General features: G+C 39.9%; 2 protein-coding genes and 1 long non-coding RNA gene across 5 annotated transcripts in view; 1 reads left to right on the top strand and 2 right to left on the bottom strand.

Moving 5' to 3' along the window:
* Positions 1-924, bottom strand: part of LOC121856826 (eukaryotic translation initiation factor 4H-like) — a 51796-nt gene extending 50872 nt beyond the window's left edge. Inside the window, exon 1 of one of the 2 annotated variants that reach the window (XM_042352556.1) lies at positions 877-924. In XM_042352556.1, coding sequence (XP_042208490.1) covers positions 877-908 — 32 coding nt within the window. In that variant the 5' untranslated portion in view covers positions 909-924. Of the gene's footprint in view, positions 1-550 lie in introns of both variants that reach the window. The other variant, XM_042352557.1, reaches the window with a different exon arrangement.
* Positions 925-1248: 324 nt separating this feature from the next.
* On the bottom strand, positions 1249-6318 carry LOC121856791. Its single transcript, XM_042352492.1, has 5 exons — positions 6214-6318; positions 5508-6096; positions 5014-5184; positions 2974-4792; positions 1249-1288 (listed from the first exon to the last, which is right to left on the bottom strand). The coding sequence occupies exons 1-5, from the start codon at positions 6316-6318 to the stop codon at positions 1249-1251; spliced, it is 2724 nt and encodes a 907-aa protein (XP_042208426.1).
* A 2158-nt stretch (positions 6319-8476) lies between these two features.
* LOC121856802 lies at positions 8477-12765 on the top strand. Of its 2 annotated transcripts, none has more exons than XR_006087056.1 (2): positions 8477-8536; positions 11747-12765. It is a non-coding gene; the product is annotated as an uncharacterized LOC121856802 (long non-coding RNA). The 2 variants fall into 2 exon arrangements; XR_006087057.1 differs by having other exon boundaries at positions 11750-12765.
* Positions 12766-19152: the final 6387 nt, after the last annotated feature.

A 19152-nucleotide genomic window follows, 5' to 3' on the forward strand; every position in this document is an offset into this window, starting at 1 on the left:
TTTTACACGACTAAAAATTACACATGCATACAGATGCCTCGGGAAGTATTGTATTATTATTATACATGAATATTAATTATTTAATAAAGAAAACGAAAAAAATATTGTGTTAAATAAAATGCAAAACAAATGATTTATTGTGTTATTACTATACCTGAATATTAATTGTTTAATAAAGAAAACGATTCAACATTGGTACACAAAACGCAGAACAAATGAAGATGACTTGGCACCAGAGCATAAATCACCCAGCAGTGAGATGATTGCAGGCGTATTAACAATGTTTTTATTTTTATTTTTCGTCTTTTATTGTCTTAGTGTGTTTTACTCTTTTCTATCCCAAACAGCAGTCATTTTCGTATATACAGTATATTGATGGGAATGAACACGGTGACGAAACAGGTTAAAAATAATGGTGACGAAATGGGCAGACCCCCACTTCTACACATCACCAACTTTTTACAGTTATTAGTAACTTCATAATGAAAAAAAAATAGCAATGTTTTTAGCCAATCTGGACGGAGAAGGTAGTTAAACACACCGACCTTACATTTCAGAATCAGCCATGGCCGCGACACGATGAGTACTAACTCCTTTGTCAGATACTTGGGTGACACTTGACACGCCGCCTTGTAGCCGGAAGTTTGCTCCACCGTCAGATAAAAGAACTGCAGACGTCAAAATCCCAGATTACTGCCGATTGGTAACCCACCGCGCCAACCGCACTTCCGAACGTCTCTTTTCACTCTTTATAATGGAACCCTATTAGCAAACTAAGCTTTTAGATGCCTCCGGCTCTTCCGAATAAAATGAATCACAATGTAGGGATGACAAAACCCAGACTCTTCTATCTTGCACTATAATATTCAATCTTACCGGGAATACTGATCATCATAGAAACCTGCCATGTTGGTTTCAAGTGAATGGACATGGCGAGAATCACCGAAAAGAATGCACTGCGTAAATTACATTTCTTGAGTTAACAACGAATAAATAAATGTGATTAAAGGATAAATATAAACAAATTAAAGTACTTGGTATTATTTAGTAACATATTAAATTTATTTATTAGGTAACAAGAATGAAAAGGTATGTAAACAATGGAATGGTTGACTCTGGCCCAGACCCAGCATGGCGGCGGCCAGTTGAGCACGGTGCCTCCTCCAACTGTTGGGGTTATCAATGGTCTTCATACAATTATGATATGATTTCTTGTGTTAAAAACCTTTATCCAGCTGTTTCCTTGCTTTAAGTAAGCCCTTCTTTTGATAGTTCCTCTTTGTGAGAGCTGAATTGTGTTTACATTCCGTACTTACCATAAGATGTATATAAACAAAGGTGAATCCTAGCCTTTGTTTAGCTTGGGCTGCACCTTGTAGAACATGTCTCCATAGATTGGTGACAGTTTTAACTGTCTGTACACTTCCATAATTTACCTATCGCTTTTCAGTCCCATCAACTCAGAAGAAAGTAAACTTTATTCCTCATACAGTAGCTTGATTTAAGAAATGGTAGAATATAAACAACTTGTGGATCATAAGAGTATGTATTTGCAACAGTAATTTCAATTATGGTGCAAAACAGTTCACATTAATGCAGGAGCCAGTACATGCCTAGTACAGTACTTGCCAACATTGCGTGACAGACGTGACCGATCGCCCGAGTGGCTAACGAGCCGATCAGTGGTGAAGGGGTCCGACTAATTACCCAAATGCAGCTGCAATGAAGTCAAATAATGGTCCTATATGAATAAATCAGACTGCCAACCACTTCTCGACTGGTATTTGGTGTCACGAAGTCACAAAAAATTGGTAAACTTAATTTAATCTGAATTATTAGATCGAGTGCATGTACCTAACCTAACCTAACCTAACCTAACATAATACAACTCAGATTAAATTAAGTTTACCAATTTTTTGTGACTTTATGACACCAAATAATAATCGAGAAGTGATTCACAGCCCGATTTACGCTTGAACGACCATCATTTGACTCCATTGCGACTACATTTTGCTACATTTGGGTAATTACTCGCTCCCTCAGTACATGCACGCGATCTATTAACTCAGATTAAAGTAAGTTTTCCATTTTTTTGTGACTTTGTGACGCCAAATACTAGTCGAGAAGTGATTAGCAGTCCGATTTATTCATGTAGGACCATTATTTGACTTCATTGCGGCTACATTTGGGTAATTAGTCGGACCGGTGGTGAAGAGGATAAAAGAAGAGTACTCACAGATGCTCACAGATGATCTTCTGGAAGAGGCTCACGCCTGTGACTCCAGCTCAATAGCCTCTTCTCTACTCGGACGGTGGCTGTGTGTGGCGGATATTTGTGCCCTATAATTATATACTTGTTGATTTTTCCAGTATTTATCTAATTTTGCTTCAAACTTTTCCGCCATCTCCACATTCACTACTCACTCAGGTAACCCATTCCAGTTGTTGACAACCCTACTCGTGAACGAGTGTCTTCTGAGATTTAGCCTCGTTCTTGTTTTGTAGATCTTCTTTGAGTTCCCCCGGGTAGTGTCAGCCTCCCTCATCTGGAACATTCCTGCTGTACATGCCTGGTCATATATGCCACACACTATCTTGTATGTTTCCACTTGGTCCCCACGAGATCTTCTGTACGCCAGTGTCGGTAACTGTAATTTCCTTAGTATTTCCTCATAAGATAAATCCTTGATCTGTGGTACTAATTTGGTAGCCCTCCTCTGTACATTCTCTACTGCTTCAATATCCTTAATGAGATATGGGCACCAAATTTGATTAGCATACTCAAGGTGTGGCCTAACCAGAGCAGTGTACAGAGCCTTGAATATAGGTGCATCCAGATGAACAAAAGTTCTAATAATGCCCACTATTTTATTAGCCTTGTTGATTTTCTCAGCTAGATGGTCAGAAAACGTCAGCTTATCATCGATGACTACCCCTACATCCTTCTCTACAGTGGTCTTCTTGATTGTGGTGTACATATGATATCCATGGTCAGCAACTTTTGTTCTTCCTATCCTCATGTATTTACTTTTTTCTGGGTGAAAGTTCAGCATCCACTTCTCAGTCCAACCCCTGATCCCATCCAGGTCCTCCTGCAGCATGTCACAATCCTCATCTCGTTCTATTTTCCTAAAAATCTTTGTGTCATCAGCATATAGATATACCTCACTGTCGTGTTTAATTGCCTCAGGCAGGTCATTGATAAAAGGGACAAACAGCAGGGGGCTGAGGACAGAACCCTGAGGGACCCCACTAGTGACCTCTCTCCAGTCAGATACTTCTCCATTTACCACAACCCTCTGTTTTCTCTTAGTTAAAAAATTCCTTATCCAATCAAGATATTTTCCATCAATGCGATAACTAGATACTTTTTCTAATAGTCTTTTGTGGGGTACTCTATCAAAAGCCTTCATGAAGTCACAATACACTATGTCCACAGCCTGACTGTCATCGATAATTTCCGTCCACCTGTCTAGTACCCTAATCAACTGTAGGACTGTTGACCTGCCGGAAATGAAGCCAAACTGTTTATTACTAAACAATCCATATTTTTTCATATGGGATATCATCTCTTCCCGTAATATTGACTCCATTAATTTGCAGATTACACTAGTTAGACTGACTGGCCTGTAGTTTCCTGGTTCACTTTTACTTCCCTTCTTATAGATAGCTGTGATATATGCAATACGCCAGTCCTCGGGTATATTTCCTTCTTGAAAAGAGCTTTCAAACAAGATCCTCAGAGGCTGAAGTAGTTCCTCCATCATCTCCTTAATGACTCTTGGATGTAACCCATCTGGACCGGGAGACTTATGTCTTTTCAATTTTTGAATCACCTTTCTTATTTTGCCCTCGGTTATCTCCAGGTGTTCAAGAGCTGGCACGTCTTTCTTGTTGGCTGTTGGTATCCCCCTATCTGGTTCCTTGATAAAAACTCGTGAGAATTGCTCTGAGAGTACATCTGCCTTTTCTTGATCATTCACAGTCTTCTGTACTTTTTCCTCATCCTTGTAAAGATCTGCAATTCTAGCTTTTGTTCTTGTTTTTGTCTGTACATACTTCCAGAACACTTTTGGATTTGCCTTAACCTTCTTCGCAATCTCTTGTTCTTTCCGTTTCAAGATGTTTCTAGTTTCCCATCTGACCTGGTTATTTAATCTCCTGTATTCCTTTTCAGTTTCCAGATACATCTCCCTTGTGCATGCTCTTTCATTGAACTTCGTTTTCATTATTTTCAGTCTCTCCCACAGTCTCTGTTTTTTCTTCACTTTAGCCCAGAGCTTCTTGTTCATGGGTAATTTTTCATTTGTTCTTTTTCTGCTAACCCTCAGTCCTCTGATTATCTTCTTAGGGACACACTCGTCAATGACTGCCTGGAATTTTCCTTTGAACTTATTCCACTTACTTTCAATATCTGGTTCCAATGATAAGTATTGGATCCAGTCCATCGTAAGCCTTTGCTTCATCAGTAGGTAATCTGCTTTTTCATACATGTACACTTGTTTTTTACTTTTGTCTTCCATCTCTTGTAAGTCACAATGGAAATAAATACAGGCATGGTCACTCTTTCCCAGTGGACTCTCCAGCTTGATATCTCCTACTATAGATTCTTCGTTACTGAACAACAGGTCAAGGGTATTGCCTGTGCTGTCTCCTCTTATCCTGGTGATTTCCTCTATATGTTGAGTGAGAAAGCAGTCCCGTACTTTCTCGATGAACATGGTACCAACATCATTCAGTCCCATTACAGAAGTATAATTACTCCAATTTATTTGTGGAAGATTAAAATCACCTACAATTATTTTATAAAGCATACTTTTATCATTGACTTCCTGCATAAGTTGGAGCAAATTAATATTATTGCTTTCATCACTATTAGGGCTTCTGTAAATGGAGGTAAATAGTAAATTACCACTACTACATGGCACTTCTATACAGCAATATTCACAAAACTTAGTATCAAGTTCAACACTGTAAAATTTGGTTCCTTTCCTAATATATATATTAACATACCTCTCCCTTCCTTATTAAGGAGATTTTGCTCTCTAATGTCATAACCTTCTAGGTTATATTCAGCTGTAATCCATTCATATCTGTAGTGTTTTGGCTTTACCTCCTGTAAGGCTATTACTTGCAGAGTATTTTCCATCTCCTTCAACTGTGCATTTAACTCTATTAACTTGTCTGAACTCAACACATCCACATTACTAAACATAATAAGAAATTTACCTACATTAACATTGTGTTCTTGTTTTTTCCTATTTTTAATCAGTTTCCTTACACTATTTACACTACTGGTATGTACATGTTTCTCCTCTTTGGGCCTCACTACTTCTCTTGGACCCCTATTTTGACGACTCTTCGCCTCCACGGAGGACCTACCACTCTGTGTCTCCCCTTCCCGGAGTCCATTAAGTTTTTTGCCTCCTGCCATAAAACAGCTTCATGTTCTCTCTCCCTTTTAGTTAAGTCATTGGCTATTCTTATGTCTTGGAATTTCATATTACCTTGCAGGTTCCTGATGTTTCTAAATAGGTTGGCCTTTATATCTGCAGTAGATAACTTGACTAGCATAGGTCTAGCTTTTCCCTGGATAAATTTACCCAGCCTAATCACTTTAATTATTATCTCCTGGCCACTAGTGATGCCACATTCTTTTATTAGGTTCAGTGCATAAGATTTATCACTCTCAATCCTTTCGCTCATTGTTGGGGATCCAGATTCTGGCACACCATATACCACTATGTTGTTTTCCCTCTTCTTTCTCTCATTTAGTGCCTCTATATGTTCACCAACAGGCTCTGGTTTCCCTGTGTTGTCTTCCTGCTTCACTTTAGTGGCACTACCTGTTACCCTGCCAGAATCTACTTTCCCTTCTAAACCCACTGTTCTAGCCTCCAAGGTTTCCAGTCTGTTTTCAAAACCCCTGTCATTCTTCGGATTTGTTTCCAACACATCATTTATTTCAATAGATTTTGCCTCCAATATACCCATCCTGACTTCTATCTCCTTATTCTTATCATGTTCTTGTTCTGTAAATTCTCTCAGTTGATTTACTTTGCCTTCCAATTCATTTTGACTGGTCATTTGTTCCACCTGTTGTTGCTCAATTCTTTTTATGTACTTGTGCAGTTTAGCACAACCCTTCTTGCAGTGACTGCATTACCACATCAACACTCCTTCTGCCTCCTCATCTTGCATAAAGTTATATACCTCTTCTGGTAATTTTTCACATTCGATGTGGAACCACACTTCACAAACATCACAGCTAGCTGCTTTCTCGCTATCCTTGACTGTTAATCCACATTCTCCACACATTTCGGTGTTCTTCTTTCCTCCATATGTTTGTTGACACTTGCCTTCCTTCTCCTGTTGCCTGAGTCCTTGGTCTCACTTATTTTGACTTCTTCTTTATTGTATATACAAAAATTTGATGGGCTTACCTTCCTGTATGCCTCCGTATATTCACAGAACTGCGTATCTACTTAATTTCCACTTATGTTCCTTTGTTATTCATAAATTTGGGCAAAATTACAAGAGCTCTATCTTATCCTATCCTATTACCAGGACTTCCACACTCTCTGCCAGATATAGCATGGTGAAGCAGATTTGACTTCCTGTCTTAAAATACAAAATTGCAAAAATATAACTCTTCAAGACAATGACATCATTGAAGGTAGGATACATGAAATGCATATTTTTCTTTTAGATACACTCGACATAATTTTAATGTCCAAGGTTCCAATACATTTTTTATTTAAGTGTGACATTCAGTCTTGATACAAATGTTTTTGTGTATATAAGTAATGTATGCTTAAAAACACTGAGAAATGGCCCCAGGAGTATGCAGTGGGTGAATATATGCTGCGATTCATAAAGATGAAATGGTATGGTAACGGCAACTGCCAAGATGATGTAAATGTCTGCCTGTGGTTACTTCATCACTCCTTGGATCTGCTCAATGGAGGAACTGTACTACTACTACCACTTTTTAGGTTTTATGCTACTCAACAGCTAACCAGAAACACCTAAATCATCCACAACTTACTTCTATGTTGTAAAAGATGGGCATAAAATCTAGGCACCCTCTCAAAGATTTTTGTTGCATTAAGAAATTTAAATATTGTATACAATATTAATGAAGACTCACAAAATATTTTATTAATGTAGTGTAATCCAATATATAATTTTGGAATATCATGTACATATTATCAGCTCACCTCACAATTTAAGTCTTACATTTATTTATTGCTGTATTATTTACTTTATTACTTCTCTTTGTACAATTGAAAAATATTTATATATGCACAATAATTATAAACAGTATTTTATGTGGCAGCCTAGGCTACTTTTCGAACCACTTGGTTATTTCGGATTCATTCAGAGTACAAATTGTGTAATTAAATTTTTGAAAAACATACAAATTAAGGCCAAATCCAAATTATGAAGATCCGGTTTAATGGGAGTACAGTGTATAGTAGCACTGAAATGTCAGATTTATTTTGATGTATTAAATCTAATAATGCCAAATATTTTTGTATTTCTATATTAATGTCTAAATGTGCTTAACGGTAATACAGTATTTCTATGTCCAAAAATTTATTGCTTTATGAAGTATTTAAAGTCCAAAAATTTAATGCTTGAAAAAATATTCGAAGTCCAAAGATTAGAAATTCTTGTCTGGTTTTATGAGTAAAAAATTCATGACATTCTTGAGAGTTTCAGCTTGGCATCTCCGTTTTCATGTTTATTATAAGCCACAACGGACTTCCTGGATGTGGGGAGAGTAACTCAGTGGGCCAGTAAGACGCCTACTGAATATTCTCCCCTACTTCCAGGTTGTGCTTGTGTTTTTTATTTTATTGGTTCATGATAATTTGAAGGGCTAGTTTCCAAACACTCATCGATTTAATATTAGCTAAATTTATTTGACGCTAAACCTGGACAAAAGAAAAATTGACTATTGCAGTAGCAGTGGACCTTGCCAGAGAAGCTGCGCAGAGTGTTACAGCTGCAGGCTTCTCCGAGACCACCAACGACGACATCCTGGAGGTGATAAGGGATCCTGATGTGACTACCGACGAGATGGTAGATGATGATGACGTCAGTGAAGAGGCAGGTGGTGCGTCATCCCAAGAAGAACGCCGCTTATCCCATAGTAATGTTAGGGGTGCCATCGAGCGTATCGAGAAAGCCAAGCTCCTCCTTTCCGACGACCCTGACGCAAACAGGTATGAAATCTTCACTACCCAGCTGTTGCAGACTATGGAGCCCTACTTCAAGGTTTATCACGACAACATAAACACCAGCCGTCAGCAAAGCATAACAGAGTTCTTCGCCCGCAACCTACCACAGCCAGCCCAAGCCAGTGATAGTGACAGAGGTAGAGACAGTGAAGATGACTTTGAGGGATTTGTCAGGGAGGCCCTGACAAGTGTGGATGACAGTGATGGTGACTCACCTGAGGGCCAGTAGCCTGCCCTCTGCCTCGGAACCAGCCTCCATTCCCCTACGCCGACCCATCTCTTCTACTAACGTAAGTGTTAACCCCAGCCTTGTTTTTTCTAACCTAACCTTCATTTTATTCTTCTCTTATTGACTGTTCCCTTCTATATTATGTGTGGGTGAATACCATCATAAAGTTAAGAGGTTATTTTTAGTAAAACGTACGTATTGTGTCGGGAAAAAGTGGAGTTTGGGGGTCGGCCTGGTCTCTATTTCAATTAATCCCATATGTTATGTTGTTCACTTTACGCGTTTCTCACTTTACGCGGGCCGCCGTGGGTTGAATTAACCGCGTAAAGTGAGGGTTCACTGTACAATATATATATATATATATATATATATATATATATATATATATATATATATATATATATATATATATATATATATATATATATATATATATATATATATATATATATATATATATATATATATATATATATATATATATATATATATATATATATATATATATATATATATATATATATATATATATATATATATATATATATATATATATATATATACAGTTGTACCCCGCTTAGCGCGGTCAATTGAACCTACAGGGTACCGCGTTAAGTGAAAACTGCGTTAAGTGAACAACAGAACATATGGGATTAATTCCAATAGAGACTGGCCCGACCCCCAAACTCCACTTTTTGACGACACACTACTATGTTGTAGTAAAAATATTATCTTAACTTTATGATTAGGTATTAGTAGAAAAGATGGCTGGGCACACGGGGATGGGGGGTTGGTTCCGAGGCACAGGGCAGATTATTGGCCCTCACCTGTATCACTTGTATCAATTGTATCACTATCCACCACAGAGGCTTGCAGGACCTCTTTGTCAAACCCCTCAAAGTCCATATAAGTCCATATCCTCACTATAATTATCACTATCACTGACTTGGGCCGGTTGTGGTGGGTGGCGGGTAAAGAACTCGGTAATGTTTTGATGACTCGGCGACCTTGTGCGCACCATTTTTGCGCCTCTTACACAACATGGCGGATGGCGGGAGGTTTGGATCCAAAAATGGCGCGGCTTGCCAGCTGCTCTCCGCGTAATGGCGTTCGCGACCGCGGAATGTAAGAATGTTAGGTTCTGGCAAGGCACCGCGTTAACGGTGAAACGCGGAATGCGGGACCGCTTAATGTGAGGACCAACTGTATATATATATATATATATATATATATATATATATATATATATATATATATATATATATATATATATATATATATATATATATATATATATATATATATATATATATATATATATATATATATATATATATATATATATATATATATATATATATATATATATATATGGTGTCCCATAAGTTTCCATACAATGTATCACCAACGCCATTACAAGCATAACTCCAGCTGTGCTTGAACGTGTTCTTCAGCAGTGGAGGACACGTATTGAAGAGTGTTTTCAACAGAATGGTAGTCACGTAGAGCATATTATATAAATAAAAATGGATTTTCATATAAAATTTATTTTTCCTATGTATGGAAGTTTATGGGACACCCTGTATATATCTTGATAAAATCTCAAGGGAAAAGGGAAGCAACGGAGCACCTTAGCTTTCGTCTTTATTCAAGACATCTTCAGTGGCAACTGGATTACATGGACAGAGAGAGGCTTAAATATACAGGGTGACCTTATAAAACATGAGGTCAGGTCATAATGATGTCATCCACTAATCCCCCACACCAACACACACGTAGAGCGTAGAGGAGCTTTAGAGAAGGGGGTGACGTGACTAGTCAGGTCAGGTCAAAAATATATATACTGTATATATATATATATATATATATATATATATATATATATATATATATATATATATATATATATATATATATATATATATATATATATATATATATATATATATATATATATTTCATTAGCCCAATAAAGCACGCGGACTTCTACATACAATCAACACCTCAACCCACCAGGATTCGAACCCACGGCACACAAGCCTATGACTGTGACCGGGGAACGCTAACCACTGGACCACCAGGATACTAAAAGCAGTCCTAGACTTTGTTATATTTCACACAAAGCCTGTTCAACGAGCTTATGGCGCCGTGAACCTCTAATGGGGACCACCCGTATCACTTAGGTGGTCAGAGTAACGTTTTACCAAATCCGGCTTCGAAACACGAGGATCCATATATATTTCATTAGCCCAATAAAGCACGCAGACTTCTACATACAATCAACACCTCAACCCACCAGGTGGTCCAGTGGTTAGTGTTCCCCGGTCACAGTCATAGGCTTGTGTGCCGTGGGTTCGAATCCTGGTGGGTTGAGGTGTTGATTATATATATATATATATATATATATATATACAGTCAACCCTCGCTTTACGCGGTCCCACATTCCGCGTTTCCACGTTTACTCGGTACCTTGCCGAAACCGGAATGCTCACATTCCGCGGTGCGTGTACCCCTTTACGCGGAGAGCGGCGCGAGCAGGGTGCGCACAAGGTCGCCCAGTCATCAAAACATTACCGAGTTCTTCACCTGTCACCCACCACAGCCAGCCCAAATCAGTGATAGTGATAATTATAGTGAGGATATGGACTTTGAGGGGTTTGACAAAGAGGCCCTGCAAGCCTCTGTGGTGGATAGTGATACAAGTGATACAGGTGAGGGCCAATAATCTACCCTCTTCCTCGGAACCAACACCCTATCCCCGTGTGCCCAGCCATCTTTTCTACTAAAGTAAGTGTTAAAAAACCTAATATTATTGATATTTCTCTTAATTATTAATTGTGTGCATACCATCATAAAATTAAGAAGTTATTTTTACTACAACGTAGGTATTGTGTCTGAAAAAGTGGAGTTTGGGGGTCGGCCCGGTCTCTATTTCAATTAATCCCATATGTTATGTTGTTCACTTTACGCGTTTCTCACTTTCTGCCAATTGTAAAGTGAGGGTTCACTGTATATATATATATATATATATATATATATATATATATATATATATATATATATATATATATATATATATATATATATATATATATATATATATATATATATATATATATATATATAACTGTATACTGTATATATATGTAACTGTAAAGTTCTATACGTAAAGTGAAATACAGTTAATCCGGGAATAGGTAAATGAAAACATGAAATGACATTTCGACATTTATTAATGTGAACTTAATTTCTTGATAAATATTTCTTTCAGCAGAGGGCAGCTCAGCATGGCATTACAGGGCAGCGGCCAGCTCAGCACGGCATTACAGGGCAGCGGCCAGCACGGCAGTACAGGGCAGCGGCCAGCACAACAGTTCAGGACATCGGGGCATCGGCCAGCACAACAGTTCTGGGCAGCGGCCAGCACAACAGTTCAGGGCAACCTTTTATAATAAATACTTAAAAGGTTCAAAAATTTTCTCAAGTGCTAATGCTTTGAAATCATTTGCATTTTGATAGTCCAGATATTTAACATTATATTAGATAATAACAGGTCTGCTTACCAACCGTGAACACATTTAGTTTTAATTTTTTATGAACCAATCAGCTATTAGAAGAGTGGCAGGGCCTATGGGCTAGGTTAGGATGAGAAGAGTATAGCTACCTGTATTGAGACAGCTATAGATGCAGGCAAGTCAATAATGCCAAGATTGACACCAGTTATTTGTGTAACTTAGCCCCTACTCCTCGGGCTAGGGTGCCGCTGGGCGTATCCCCCATCAGGGTAAATCGAGAAAAGTCAACTTTTCCAAAAATATTTTTTAATTTAACCCTTAAGCCCCGGGTTAACAATGGCGGGAAAATAGGCGGATGTTCTGGAACGTCACCTGGGACCTAAGGGTTAAACGATAAAAAAATGTAAGAAATACTACATATTGAACCTCTAGAAACTTCCCTGAGGCCGCAGTGGCGAGGGAGATAAGGGGACAGTGTTGTTTTAACTGCTAGCGATTGTGGTCACTACGCACTTAGCGGCCATTTTCAGTTTGCCTTTGTGTCTGGGATGGCCAATTATGTGTATATTTACTGATCATAATACTTATTTCCTATAAATAATTTATTTAGAATTTATTTTATTTGCATTATTTTCCATAAAAAGTGCTCGGCGACACACACGCAGTTTGTCGCCAGGCTGTCTGGCTGTTTTCGTGTTTAGGAGAGTAAGTAATGTACAGTATATAAATAATTATCGGATTAATAATTCCACAAATAAATACATTTATAACATAATAATAGCATTAATTTCCAGTAATACTGCACTACACTACTTTTAGTGTGAGAGGTTGAGAGACAACTCTCAATGGCGACAGGCTAATGTGTACTAACCTCACTGAGCTCACCCACGCTACCCTGCGTGTGGCGTGACCACCTTATAATCTGTGCTGGGCATTCAAACAGTGGCGTGGAAATTGCAAGCGTTCTTGAATGTCACCCAGGTCGGGCGTTCAGGAACGTCACCTGGGGCTTAAGGGTTAAGAGGGATTCAGTTACTGTATGTCATGGGTTGCGTTAGGCTTACCCACACAATCAACTCCAAAGTTTGTTTTACTAGAGATAAGGCACCCGGCGAGCCATGACTACCACATATTTTTTCCATTAGTGGTATGTTAGCCAGTTTATTGAGGGAGGCCATTGAGACAGTGTCGTACTGTTCATCGCTTCACGCCCCAAAACCACATTTTGAGTAGTATCCCCTCGGCCATGGGTTAGTTAAGATGTCGTCCCCACCCTCTCCCTCCTGAAGGGAACGGGACACCACACAGTCCTCCACCGCCACCCCGTCCTGTGGACCGTCTGTGACACGAGACTAAGTGTGCTAACCTAGGTTGTTATCCCCTTGGAAATATCACGTGTGGATGCCTGGTTGCGACAAGAGCAATCCAGGTTGGCCTATCAAACCTACAGTAAATGGTTAATCAATTCATGCTTACAGAGTTCTCCTGCACGACACCTGTCTACAGTGACCGTGATCGACACGAGATTAAGTGTGTTAACCTAAGTTTGTATTCCCCGTGGAAAAATCACGTGTGGAAGCCTGGTTACGACAAAAGCAATCCAGGTTGGCCTACTGAACCTAACTGGTTAATCAAGTCACGCTTACCAGTTCCTCTTGCCGCGACAACCGTCTACAGTAACTGTCGGTGATGCGAGACTATGTGTGGTAGCCCAAGATAACCTTTTTGTTGTTATTCCCCGTGGGAAGAAGTTCTTGTGCGGAAGCCTGGTTGCAACGAGCAATCCAGGCTGGCAGTAAATGTATCACTTGAAGAATTAAGGCTATGTTAAGTCATACCCATAGTAGAGTAATCAAATGTGTCCCCAAGTTGAAAAGTCCCTCTTTTAGAAGATTAACTTTATTACAGCGTGAATATGAGTGACTCGTATATCCATGCAAATTGTAACTCATTGTATGGAAGCTTGCCAAATAAATGTAAGTGCAATTATCTGCCTGTATCTGTGATCCTATCTTATTATTACTAAAGGTAATGACTGATTGGTTATGACAGAGTACAACCAATAACTTAGATGGATGTTGGAAATCAATGGAACTCATTAAATCATCATTTATCAAGTATAAATCATGGAATGTCGGGTGGTGGAGTGAATTTCTACGTAGATATGCAATAATCTCCTGTAAGTAACCAGTGTGAAGGTATCGAACTCTACGGTAAGAAATATAAGAAACACAATATATTATAATCTTCATATAATATAATCCACACCATAGACATTACATAAGAAAATCCATGACACTGTACTTATGCTAGACAGGACCTTAGAGCCAGCCAGGTGAAGGTACTTGCAGGGGAAGAAGGATTTTAAATATAAATGACATAAAATTAAACTAAAGGCAAGAAACTTGATCCTTGTTGGATGTATTTATAGATCTCAGAACTGCAGTGTTTAAGCCAAGACAGTTTACAGGCATTAATACACAACACGGCATTATGGGTGACTGACTGGAGGAGTGAAATTACACTGAGAAACAGGAATGCAGACGCTATGCTGAATATAGCCAGTTAAGTAAACTGTACTTGATTGATAAAATGTACTGTATGTATATGTTCTGGGTACCAAGTTCTATCTACAGGGGCGAACACAAACACCTGTAGAGTTTTCGTAAGTTCTATTTACTGGACAAACAGAGATACACAAGCGAGGCGGCTCTCCCTGATCTGTCTGGGGGATCAACTAGCCTTTCAGGCGATATGTGGGAAGCGATACATTAGCAGCTTCCATATGTCGCCAGGCACATTAATTAAGCGTGTGGGACATGGTAAATACATTGCCACACGCTGCTAGCTAGGCTGAATAAATAATGTATATAAATGGAGCACATACACTGTATACTCCAGATCAAACCCACTGACTCAAGGAATACAGAGACCATTCAGATTGTAGAAAGACTGAGTAAGATTGCCAGTCTGATTCCAAATGAGGTCAAGTCGAAGTCTCAAAAGTTTTCTATGTGTAGGCATATCAGACGCAGACTCGGAACAGGACAAGATAGAGGTGTTAAATAGGATTCAAAAGAGGATGCAATCCTCCATGTGTTTGAGGAGTGACAACACTGACATGTTTTCAGTCAATTACAGTATCAGAAACAAATTATCAAAACTAAAGGTACAGTCTCGTTCAAGATTCTTCGAACATTGCTGGAGGCCGTTTGTTTACTATAGTACGTAGTAAAATTTATGAATGAATGTAAAAGCCCAACCATTAATTAAGCAACGGGGAACTTAGTAACCAATCACCGATCACTTACATTCATTCATAATTTTTACTACGTACTATAGTAAACAAACGGCCTTGAGTTGCCAGGAGTTTCCAGCAGTATTCGAAGAATCTTGAAAGTGACTGTACAGAGAGCCCTGACGGGGAGCTTCCAGTGTTAAAGAATTGTGTATGAATAATTACAGTACTGTATAGGCTAGTGAGTGATCGGCATGTTGTGTAAAAGAAAGCCAATTGGTTTATGCCATTGTCCAGCTTATAGGCAGGCAAGGTGTGACTTAATATAAGTTTATAAACCTGTAATAGGGCATTACCTAGTCTGGTGTACATAACTAGCAGACGCCTGCCCCACTAGAGGTCACAACTTAAGGTTGATGCGACAAGTCCAGAAAACTCTCGGCAATTTTTTCTTAAGCGAGTTGCGACTGTTGGAACAATATGTAGTGACGGCACTGAGTGAGCTCTTTCGTGACTACAGTACTGTACTTGCCAATGGTGGTGTAGCAGAGCCATTGCATGTCCAGTATTTGCTAACAGTGTGTAACAGCCAGTACTTGCCAACAGTGTGTAACAAAGCCAGTACTTGCCAACAGTGCATAACAGAGCCAGTACCTGCCAACAGTGTGTAACAGAGAGCCAGTACATGCTCCATACTTGCCAGTGTCCAGATGTGATCGACCACTCCTAGACCCCAGTTGCAAAACTATTGAAGCAGACTTGACATTTCACTATAGAACAAAACTTTCTTACCTCAGTAAATATGGAGTTGCTGTACTATCCACGCTGACAACCACTGCTGCAGCAAACTGGCCTTTGACACCACAATAACAACCAACTGGATCAGTCATCTGTAAAGAAAAGAAAAATCTTACGAATAACATACCGGGTACTTTTAATACTCAAGTTAAATCAATTCTGTAACATATAAGACCAAAACATAAGTACTATGATGAATGTTACTAAAGTATGATGAACATTACTAAAGTATGATGAATGTTACTAAAGTATGATGAATGTTATTTAAGTATGAACGTTACTTGAGTACGATGAATGTTACTGAAGTATGATGAACATTACTTAAGTATGATGAACATTACTAAAGTATGATGAACGTTACTAAAGTATGATGAACGTTACTTAAGTATGAGGAACGTTACTAAATTATGATGAACATTGCTTAACTATGAGGAACGTTACTTAAGTATTATGAACGTTACTAAAGTGTGAGGAACGTTACTAAAGTATGATGAACGTTACTTAAGTATGAGGAACGTTACTAAAGTATGATGAACGTTACTTAAGTATGAGGAACGTTACTAAAGTATGATGAACGTTACTTAAGTATGAGGAACGTTACTAAAGTATGAGGAATGTTACTTAAGTATGAGGAACGTTACTAAAGTATGAGGAACGTTACTTAAGTATGAGGAACGTTACTAAAGTATGAGGAACGTTACTAAAGTATGAGGAACGTTACTTAAGTATGAGGAACGTTACTAAAGTATGAGGAACGTTACTTAAGTATGAGGAACGTTACTAAAATATGAGGAACGTTACTTAAGTATGAGGAACGTTACTAAAATATGAGGAACGTTACTAAAATATGAGGAACGTTACTAAAGTATGAGGAACGTTACTTAAGTATGAGGAACGTTACTAAAGTATGAGGAATGTTACTTAAGTATGAGGAACGTTACTAAAGTATGAGGAACGTTACTTAAGTATGAGGAACGTTACTAAAATATGAGGAACGTTACTAAAATATGAGGAACGTTACTAAAGTATGAGGAACGTTACTTAAGTATGAGGAACGTTACTAAAGTATGAGGAACGTTACTTAAGTATGAGGAACGTTACTAAAGTATGAGGAACGTTACTAAAGTATGAGGAACGTTACTTAAGTATGAGGAACGTTACTAAAGTATGAGGAACATTACTAAAGTATGAGGAACGTTACTTAAGTATGAGGAACGTTACTAAAATATGAGGAACGTTACTCAAGTACGCACAAAGTCTTAAGTACGGTTACCAAAACTAAACCATATTTCATTAATTTAAATAAAAGCATAAGCCAAAATAGTAAAGTATTCTCTAAAATAACTAGACAATGTGATTATGAGAGTTAATGACCATTAACCTATGCTTGTTCATAATAGTAATAAATTAACTCAGCCTTGTGTATCTTAATTTTTTTTAAATTCTATTTAAATTATTTCCTTTAAAAATAAATCAGTACAAAATCGACAAATAAATACTCTTAATATATCAACCTCTACACAAGTATAAATTTAACCGCTTAAATTAAAATTTAAACTTTCTGTACATTTAAGGAACAGCAGCTGTCGGGTGAGAGAGACTGTAGTGGATTTCTCCCCTACAAACGCTGTTTGTCGCTGAGTAGCCAACCCCGCGAATTCCCCAGTGTATGCCTCGTGGTCTAGGTCAACCAGTGCCGCCCACGGAGCGGGGGTCAACAATCTACCCACGCCTACCTCCGCTATAAAAGACCTGACCTCGTGGTGACCACTCTCTTCTTCTAGCTACAGCCGCAGCAAGCAACACCACCTCCTCCACCGCTGCCTGGCGGCCCTCGCTCCCGCCGGCGAGCATGGCGACCCACAAGCTGTCCTCCTCTGAGCATCCTCACCAACCAACTCTCTTTTCTACCTACACCAACCAGCCAGCAACACCTCCTCCTCCTCCACCTGCCTGGCGGTCCTCGCTCCCGCTGGAGAGCATGGCGACCCACAAGCTGGTCCTCCTCTGAGCATCCTCACCAAACAGCTCCCTCTTTTTTCTACCTACACCAACCAGCAAACAACACCTCCTCCTCCGCCTGCCTGGCGGTCCTTGCCCCCGCCGGAGAGCATGGCGACCCACAAGCTGGTCCTCCTCTGAGCATCCTCACCAACCAGCTCTCTTTTCTACCTACACCAACCAGCCAGCAACACCTCCTCCTCCTCCACCTGCCTGGCGGTCCTCGCTCCCGCTGGAGAGCATGGCGACCCACAAGCTGGTCCTCCTCTGAGCATCCTCACCAAACAGCTCCCTCTTTTTTCTACCTACACCAACCAGCAAACAACACCTCCTCCTCCGCCTGCCTGGCGGTCCTTGCCCCCGCCGGAGAGCATGGCGACCCACAAGCTGGTCCTCCTCTGAGCATCCTCACCAACCAGCTCTCTCTACATCACGCTTGTAACCACGCTGCGACTTCCCAGCACCAAGCTGCATTGTACATCCAATACAACATGTATACAGAGAGCACATTGTGAGTTTCCTTTTTCCATCCCATCCTGAGTGTGAACCCCAAACATCCCGTACCCTACAAATGGTGACCCCGGAGATTCGCACTCACACAGGATGGAGGAGAAACCGATCACTCTCCCAGTCTTCAAGCAACATGGAAGACTGGCTTATCCATGCAGAGGCAGCTCTCATCGGCTCTACAGCTACTGTCTCTACACCGCAGGTTAGACACCCTAGAGCAGCACTGCTTCTCTAAGCAGACACCAGCTCTTCTTCCTGCCCCAAGCACCACGTTCTACCGACCCCAGCACACCCGTCCTGTCTCAGATGCCGTCCCAGGCCCAGCAGTACCCCCTGCCGCTCCTCCTGATGCAGCCCCTGCTCCCGACGCGGCCCATGCGCCTGAGTGCGGACCAACACACCCCTCTTTTCTCCCTCAGGTACTCCCTGCCCATGTCCTGCACCCTGCTGCTGTCGTGGACCCAGCTGCTGTCACGAGCCCTCATCCGCTTCTGCTGACACAGCCCCTGCTCCTGACCCAGGCCCACACACCCCAGCAGGCGCATCTGACGACTCTGTACCTGCAGTGAGGGAAGCACAACATTCATCGCCTCCACACACCCTTTTTCTCCCTCT

The sequence above is a fragment of the Homarus americanus genome, unplaced genomic scaffold, assembly GCF_018991925.1.
Source record: "Homarus americanus isolate GMGI-L3 unplaced genomic scaffold, GMGI_Hamer_2.0 scaffold43075, whole genome shotgun sequence".
In the NCBI taxonomy this organism is placed as follows: Eukaryota; Metazoa; Arthropoda; class Malacostraca; order Decapoda; family Nephropidae; genus Homarus; species Homarus americanus.

Bases quoted from the DNA above. Each gene is read 5' to 3' on its own strand.
- LOC121856791 (XM_042352492.1), bottom strand. From the start codon at position 6,318: ATGTGTGGAGAATGTGGATTAACAGTCAAGGATAGCGAGAAAGCAGCT. The intron at 6,097-6,213 runs GTATATAACTTT...GAGCAACAACAG, and splicing joins GTGAAAAATTACCAGAAGAG to GTGGAACAAATGACCAGTCA. The intron at 4,793-5,013 runs GTATGTTAATAT...AAATAATTGTAG, and splicing joins CCTTAATAAGGAAGGGAGAG to GTGATTTTAATCTTCCACAA.